The following is a 9344-nucleotide window of genomic DNA, read 5'->3' on the forward strand; positions in this document are numbered from 1 at the left end:
AGAGGATATTCTGAAGCTTCTTCTTAACTTCATTGGCTTCTTTCTTGTGTTTACCATAGCTGCTCATGTAAGATAGAACAGGCTTTGCTGTTGAAATTGAAGTGAACCAAATTCGTCTCCTAAATCCTAATCTGCAGGTACTGCTTCCTTGTCAATTGTTTATACCCTTTTCTTGTAAGATTGATATCTCCTCTCTCATCTTTAATATCAAGATCTAATTTGCATTATGATCTAAAGAAAATAGAGTAACTGTGATATCTATGAACCAAATCTTTGTTATCATGTTGCTTAATTGTTTTTCATTTTATACAATGCACCAAAAAGGAATCATTTTCATTTTCAATCTGATGTAACCTAAGGTCTAATCTTATATGTAGACATGGTAACAAAAAACAATGTTAACACAATTTTGGAAGGAATAGTAATATTCAGTAGTTATAATATTAACAGCTTTTGTCTAAATTTTTTGTTTTTAAAAAAATAGGAACATCGATACAGTATTGGGTGTTGAGTTTAAGTGGAAAACTCCATTCACTGTAAAAGAGAAAAACGATAACTATGTATAAAATATGGCAATTGAGAATAAAGTTTGAAAAGGAATAATTTTGCCAAATTGTAAAATCTACCAAGTTATTAGTTATATTTACAAATGAGATTATTGCTTCTATTTGACAGTGAAAGAAATAAAATTTATTAACTACATGGATATGTGCTGATCAAATAAAATATGAATTATAATTTAAAATATTTGGTTTGAGATTAATTTTGGTACACTGCTGCTCAATTAAAATACATTACAAATATAATTTTTATATGAATCATTACACAAATCAATAATTCATGTTCACATGACAATATCTATGGTTAATTGATATTATAAAAAATATATATTATCTGTTTATTTAAATTAAATTCTTAGTATTATTATTATGCCGTTTTATTATATTATTGAAGAATATATTTTATTTATATTATATATTATTAAGTCACTCACAAATTGTATGAATATTTTTGTAAATATAAAAAATAAAGAAATGTTTAATTTTGAAAATCTTAAAAAATTAATCTAACATAACAGGCAAGGACTTAATTTATCGATTTTTTATAAATAGTTTATTTGGTTTAATATTGACTGATTTAATTTATAATTAATTATTGAAATTAATAATATTATTGAATTTGATAAATATTTAAAATGATAATTAATGTTAATTTGATTTTGATTTTAATATGAAAGGTAAACATACTATTACAATATAAGGAAGACACGTGTCTGTGTGAAAAAAATAGATATACTTAATGTAATTCAAGAATGAGAATTTCAGTTTCATGCATATAGTATAGAAGTGAATTCATAAAAGTTAACAAAATGCATTACTTGAAAGAATTTTTTTTAATACAATTCATACAATTTAATATTTTAATTTTTAATCATCCATACAATAAAGGTTAATAAGCTCTTTTTCTTCTTTGTTTAAAAAAATTGTTTGAATAATTTCACCCATCTTGTTTTAAGCATTATCATTTTGGCTCTTAAAATCCCATATTCTTATTTTAAATAAAGGTTTTTAACATATTTCTAAAATACATAATAAAAAATTAATAAAAAAAAACTTATTAAAAAAATACATATTTAATAATAATAATAATAATAATAGTATTATTATTAAAAAGACTCTTCAACCACTAAACTCAAGTTGCCTTATTATAACGTAAGCCGCCCTTGTGGCGAAATTATTTTATCATTCCAAATAATCATTTCAGCGAAGTCACTTTTGAGTTTTGATGTTTATATAACTTTCTTTTTTCACTAGAACTAGGTTATTAGGATAAGCTCTAATTTGAATATTTTATAATTTATGACAATTTTAAATTATAAAATTCTATTAGAGACTTTTTAATACAAGGATATTGAGCTCAGGATTATAAATGATTATAAAAAAAAATAAAAGAAATTTCTAAAAGAGTTAACTTTAATTTATTTTTTCTAGTTAATAAGTTGAAAGTCCATTTGCATTTTGTTTTGTCTATCTATAATGAAATGCTCTAGCCCATTTTTCAAAATAAATAATAATAAACAAATGTAATAGTCCTAAGGAGAAATATTAAAAAAAAAAAGCATTTGAATGTGAATTTGATGTGTCCCCTTTGCCTTTGCAGGCTGCAAAATATTGAAAATTGGTGATAAGATGAACACTCTCCGCGCATTTTGGAACAGTCCCATTGGCCCTAAAACTACTCATTTTTGGGGTCCTACCTTCAACTGGAGCCTTCCTCTTGCGGTCTGCGTTTCATTATTCCATTAATCATTAATTATTACTAATTTTTTGTTCAATATATATGTATTATTAACTTCAATCATTTATTTATTTTAAATGAATAAACTTTTTAATTTTTTTAAAATTTATTAATAATATATATTTTATTAAATAAGATTAAATTAAAGATATATGATTTTTAAAGTTATAAAATATTTAAAATATAAATTCATATTAAATTAAAAAAATTCAAGGTAAGAAAAATGATGACACGATAAAAAAAATTATTTCTACTTATTCAAAATAAGTTTCTATGTCACTTTATTTATTTATTATCACTCAGTTTTAGTTACATTTTATTCTCCACACATTCAAGAACGATACATGGCCTTTAGTTTTATTATTACTGTATCTGAAGACCAAATTAAATTAAACTGCATCTAAAAAATAACAAATAAATGCGAATAAAAAATAATTCTTCAAAAGAAATAATCTAATAATAATCGTTCATCTTTAATTTTACATTAATTTGAATGACTCTGCAACTGCTATATATTTATCAGGCAGCACTGGACACAAAGAAACCACCAGAAACTATATCTGTCAATATGACCGCAGGTTAATTACTTGTATTATTCGTATTTTAATTCGTTAATTATTAGTTAATTTAATTATGGTAATTAATATTAAATCGTGCATAGCACAGTTATGTGTGGTTATTCGGCATTGTTTATGAGATTTGCTTGGGTGGTGAGACCACGTAACATACATCTTCTTGTATGCCATGCCTCCAACGAGACTGTGCAATTATATCAATTCTCAAGGTGGTTCAGAGCTCAAAGGTAATTAATTAAAATATGCTCATAAGAATTTAAATTTAAAAAAAAAATTGAAAAAAATATTCTAAAACCCTGTTTATATTGTCATATATATAATTGATGTATTTTACTTTTATGTGAAAGAGCCATAAAGAATTGGCCAATGAGGAGAAATTTGACTTCTTGAATAATTTATAGGAGATTAAAATGTAATTATATTTATCATTATCTTAAATAACGAGTTTTCCTTATCATCCTTTTCTTTTTCCTATTAATAAAATTGGGTTTTGACACATACTATCTTCAAATTCTAAGATATATAAAAATTGTGCATGCAAGATAAAATGTTCTGTATCCCATTTTTAATTTTGGGTATAAAAGATAAAATGTTCCCAACATTAATACTTGATTGTTTGATAAACAGAAGCACTGAGCAGAAGAAAGAGGAAGCAGATGCAGAATGAAGCATATTTGTGCCAGCTTCCAAGTCCAAAAACAAAATTATTATATCTTCAAAAATTAGTCTTTGGTGGCTCACAATTCACCAATAGCTCTTTTATTTGCTTTGCGATCTGGACACATTATAGCTATGATAATAATATACTGAAACCTATTTCATACACAGTTTCATCCTTAAATTTAGAAAAGATGGGAAAACTCTCATTGTGAATATTATGTTTTTACGTAAAGGACAATCTTTTTAGCCATTTTTGGGTTATTTTCAAATATTGCTCGGAATGCATTTTCAACAGCAAAAGAAATACGAAAGTGTGGAGCCAATTTCCTTTAGCCTTTTTTCTTCCTTTAAGATGAGTGAAAAACGTTTTCTTGGAGTGGGAGTGGACACTACAAGAAATAGAAATGTGTGAAATATCAATGGGATTGCAATGGTTATGATTTATATCAATGGAGTTATCGCCTGGTTGGGATGTTGCCTGTCAATGAGAATATTACTCAACAATAAACAAAATTTCTCAATAATTATTCATGAACATACCGATGGGTATACAAATGATAATTAAAGGCATCATTAAGCTTATTTATGCATATTATTTACACGTATTGTAATTTTATTGAAAAAAAATAATAAATTTATTATAAATTTTGTCAACATATATTTTGATGTTTTAAAATGCATTAATTTAAAAATTTAATGAACTATTAGGCGGTGTATCTTAATTTAGAATATTTGACCAGCTGTAGTATCTCAAATTGATCGTAAATTAGCTGTAAATATTTGATTGCTGGCACCATCTTAGCTAGTTATTTTAGGAAATGACGCAAAGCTTTATTGTATATATACATGTATGATAATCAATACAAAAGAGAAGGGGGATTCTCTTGATTAATCCTTTTTATGGTATCAGAGCCGTTCTTGGTCTAAGATATTGTTGTGTCTCGCTGTCTCGCTCTCATGGCTGGGGAAGAAGACAAGAACGCAGACACCAACAAGGAAACCGTCAACGACGGCAGAAGCAAGAATAGGGAAACTGTCGATGGAGGGAGGATGAGGAAAACTATCTCACCCTACGACATAACTCCAAATGACAATCCTGGAATTGTGATCACACAAGTCCAACTGAAAGGTGAAAACTATGAAGAATGGGCGCGTTCACTCAGAATTGCGTTGAGAGCTAGAAAGAAATTTGGCTTTTTAGATGGAACGATCGAGAAACCAGCAGAAGGATCTGCAGATCTTGAAGATTGGTGGACCAACAACTCATTGTTGGTGTCATGGATGATGAATACCATTGAACCATCATTGCGTTCCACCATGTCACACATGGAGGTGGCGTCACAACTGTGGATAGACATCAAGGAGAGATTCTCGGTGGTCAACGGCCCTCGGATCCAACAATTGAAGGCAGAACTTGTGGATTGCAAGCAGAAAGGATCAACTATTGTAACTTATTTTGGTAAACTAAAGAAGTTATGGGAGGAATTGGCAAATTATGAGCAAATACCGACTTGCAGGTGTGGGCTGTGCACTTGCAATATAGGGGTTGTGCTGGAAAAGAAGCGTGAAGAAGAAAGGGTACATCAATTTCTTATGGGACTTGATGATACCACCTATGGTACAGTGAGATCAAACTTGCTCGCTCAAGATCCTTTACCACCACTTAATAGAGTTTACTCTGTTCTAGTGCAAGAAGAACGAGTTCGTACCATAACTCGTGGAAAAGAAGAGTCTACTGAGGTGATGAGTTTTACGGTTCAGGTCGGAAACAAGACTCGTGGAAAACATGAAGGGAGAGACAAGACTATTGTGTGCACACATTGTAATCGTTCAGGACATGATCCGAATAGCTGCTTCCAGTTGATCGGTTATCCCAAATGGTGGGGAGAGCGACCACGCAATGTTGGACAAGTATCCAATCGAGGAAAAACATGGACAACCACAAGTGGAAGAGGACGTGGAGGTCTAGTTAAAGCTAATGTAATGCAAGCAACAAGTGGTAACAATGCAGAAATTATCAATGGTCTTAGTGATGAGCAGTGGGAAGTTCTTGCAAACCTAGTGAACAATGTTAAAATAGGAACCACTGAAAAACTTTCTAGTAAGAATTTATCAATACAGTGGATAATTGATATGGGAGCCACCAAACACATGACTGGACAACTAAATTGCTTGTCTAATATAAAAGATGTCAAGCCTTGCCCTGTGATTCTTCCAAATGGGAAACATATGATTGCTACTAAGGAGGGAACAGTAGTGCTCTGTGACTCTTTGAGTCTGATCAATGTGCTATATGTGCCTAATTTGCATTATAACTTGATCTCAGTGTCTCGTTTGCTTGATAATACTAATCTTGTTGCTCAGTTTACTAAGAAGTTTTGCACTGTCCAGGACCCCATGTCGAGGATGCTGATTGGAGTGGGTGAACAACATGAGGGGCTCTACTACTTTCGAACTGTGGCTACTGCAGCAGCAATGAAAGTTGGAGGATCTGGGTCTTTTGACTTGTGGCACAAGAGGCTGGGGCATCCGTCACCTAAGGTCGTAGAGCTTGTTCCAAATATTAATTTGAGTAGAAATAGTATTTTATGTGATCGAACCTGTGATGTTTGCCTTAGAGCAAAACAAACACGAGAAAGTTTTCCTTTGAGTGATAATAAAAGTTTTGAAGTTTTTCAATTGATTCATTGTGACTTGTGGGGGCCTTATCGAAGCCCAGCCCATTGCGGTGCGCGATACTTTTTAACTATTGTTGATGACTACTCAAGAGCAGTATGGCTTTATCTCCTGGACAATAAGAAGGAAGTAACTGTACATTTGCGTAATTTCATAACTATGGTGGAGCGACAATTTAATAAGAAAGTGAAAACTGTTCGTAGTGACAACGACACTGAATTCACATGTTTGAGTCCCTATTTCTGAGAAGTTGGTATCATTCATGAGACAACTTGTCCATATACACCTCAACAAAATGGACGAGTGGAAAGGAAACATCGACATATCCTTAATGTAGCTCGTGCATTACGTTTTCAAGCTAATCTTCCAATTGAATTTTGGGGCGATTGCATCCTAACTGCAGGATATTTAATCAACCGCACTCCATCACTTGTGTTGCATGGCAAAACACCTTATGAAATCCTGCATGGTAAGCAACCCTCATTTGCGCATCTGCGGGTGTTTGGGTGTCTTTGTTATATGCACAATCAGAATCACAAGGGGGACAAATTTGCTACTCGCAGCAGGAAGTGCATTTTTGTCGGATACCCTTATGGGAAGAAGGGATGGAGAGTGTATGACATGGAGTCAGGAGTATTCATAATCTCTCGCGACGTTGTGTTCAATGAGACTGAATTCCCATATAATGCCACTAGCTTAGAAGAGCAGATCGTTGCTTCACCTACATTCGAAGGCAATGTCCTTGAAGTTGGTCCTATGGCAGAAAATGACATCAATGGCCAACATAGCACCACTATTACTGAATTGCCTACACCACTTGACAACGGTGTTTCCATGGAAAATAGCAATGATGTTTCCTTGTCTAATCAACTGAGTGAAAATGGGGAGAATGCTTCAACTGAAATAGAAAAATTAGAGGTGGTTGACACATCTACAACTAATCTTGATGCAGTAACTATACCTGTGAGGAGGGGGGTTCAAATGATATCTCAGCTCATGAATGCTTAGGCAAAGGCCAACGCATAAAGATTCCATCTACTTGACTGCAAGATTATGTAGTAAATACAGTTTGCAAGTTGAGCCCCTCTCCAAGTTCATCTATGCATTCTCATGCCTCAAGTACGCAATATCCAATAGTCAACTATGTGAATTGTGCTAAATTTTTCGTGGAACATAGGCATTTTTTGGCAGCTGTCACAGCAAACACAAAACCTCAAACATTTGCTCAAGCAGCGGGAGATGAAAGGTGGCGTCGGGCAATGCAAGAAGAGATACAGGCCTTGGATAATAATTGTACATGGACATTTGAGCCACTTCCACAAGGCAAGAAAGCTATAGGATGCAAGTGGGTTTATAAAATTAAGTATCATTCCGATGGATCTGTCGAACGGTACAAAGCTAGATTAGTGATTTTGGGTAACAACCAAATAGAAGGCCTTGACTACAATGAAACTTTTACACCAGTCGCGAAGATGGTAACGGTTCGAGTGTTCTTAGCCGTGGCAGTATCAAAACAGTGGGAATTGCATCAAATGGACGTACATAATGCTTTCTTGCATGGCGACCTTGAGGAGGAAGTGTATATGAAACCACCTCCCGGCTTTCATCCTCCTACTCCTGGTCACGTTTGTCGTCTTCACAAGTCTCTCTATGGCTTACGACAAGCACCTAGATGTTGGTTCTCTAAACTTGCGGGTGCCCTAAAGCGGTATGGTTTTGAGCAATCCTACTCTGATTACTCCTTATTCACGTTGCATAATGGATCTATACAGATCAATGTTCTTGTTTATGTGGATGACCTTATTATTTCGGGAAATAACAGCGCTGCCATACAAACTTTCAAGCAGTACTTGAGCACTTGCTTCCACATGAAAGATTTAGGCCCACTCAAATATTCTTTAGGGATAGAAGTGGCACGTAGTCCTACAGGTTTATTTTTGTGCCAAAGAAAGTATGCACTTGATATTATTTCTGAAGCAGGCCTTTTAGGAGCCAAACCTGTTGGATTTCCTCTCGAACAACATCACCAACTTCCCTTGGCTGATGGACAGCCTATCTCTGATCCGGAGCGTTATCGCCGGTTGGTCGGTCGTCTTATCTATCTCTCTGTCACACGTCCTGAACTCTCATATTGTGTACATACTCTTTCTCAATTCATGCAAAATCCACAACAAGAGCATTGGGATGCAGCTCTCCGTGTTGTGCGTTATTTGAAAGGTCATCCGGGGCAAGGTATCCTTCTTCGTGCTGACTGTGATTTGCAACTATCTGCATGGTGTGATTCTGATTGGGCTGGCTGCCCGTTGACACGACGATCCCTCACTGGTTGGTATGTACTCCTCGGCCACTCTCCCATTTCTTGGAAAACCAAGAAACAACATACTGTGTCCCGCTCTTCCGCTGAAGCTGAATACCGTTCTATGGATGCTACTGTATGTGAATTGAAATGGCTGAAAGCTGTGTTATTAAGCCTTGGTGTTGCTCATCCGCTTCCTATTAAATTATATTGTGACAGCCAAGCAGCTCTTCATATCGCTGCTAACCCAGTTTTTCATGAACGTACTAAACATATCGAAATTGACTGTCACTTTATACGTGATGAAGTGGTGAGTGGTCACATTACCCTTCAATATGTGTCTTCTCAAACACAACTTGCAGACATTCTGACCAAATCATTGGGAAAGCAGCAGTTTGATTATTTTCTTCCCAAGTTGGGCATTTATGATCTACATGCTCCAACTTGAGGGGGGGTATTAGGCGGTGTATCTTAATTTAGAATATTTGACCAGCTGTAGTATCTCAAATTGATCGTAAATTAGCTGTAAATATTTGATTGCTGGCACCATCTTAGCTAGTTATTTTAGGAAATAACGCAAAGCTTTATTGTATATATACATGTATGATAATCAATACAAAAGAGAAGGGGGATTCTCTTGATTAATCCTTTTTATGAACTACTGATAGATGTACCCATCGCCAATAATTTAAAAATTATTTAAAATATCTTATTTAAAGAATGAATTATTTGGTAGTATTTATCTTTTATATTTGTTTATATAATAAGTTAATTATTAAATAAAGTGATATTAAGTGTTCCGATTAAGAATACACTCGTCTTTTGTCCTGCAATCAAGG

At 33.7% G+C, this 9344-nt stretch overlaps 1 protein-coding gene across 1 annotated transcript; it reads left to right on the top strand.

Annotated features, from left to right (window-relative positions):
• On the top strand, positions 1 to 3662 carry LOC113863521 (mitochondrial pyruvate carrier 1-like). The gene is made up of 5 exons (XM_027497125.1): positions 1 to 137; positions 2161 to 2282; positions 2822 to 2876; positions 2965 to 3100; positions 3501 to 3662. Exons 2-5 carry the CDS (start codon positions 2190 to 2192, stop codon positions 3538 to 3540), a joined length of 324 nt encoding a protein of 107 aa, XP_027352926.1. The 5' UTR covers positions 1 to 137; positions 2161 to 2189; the 3' UTR covers positions 3541 to 3662.
• The last annotated feature ends 5682 nt before the right edge of the window (positions 3663 to 9344 follow it).

Source organism: Abrus precatorius, unplaced genomic scaffold, assembly GCF_003935025.1.
Source record: "Abrus precatorius isolate BTA unplaced genomic scaffold, Abrus_2018 Scaffold3, whole genome shotgun sequence".
NCBI lineage: Eukaryota > Viridiplantae > Streptophyta > Magnoliopsida > Fabales > Fabaceae > Abrus > Abrus precatorius.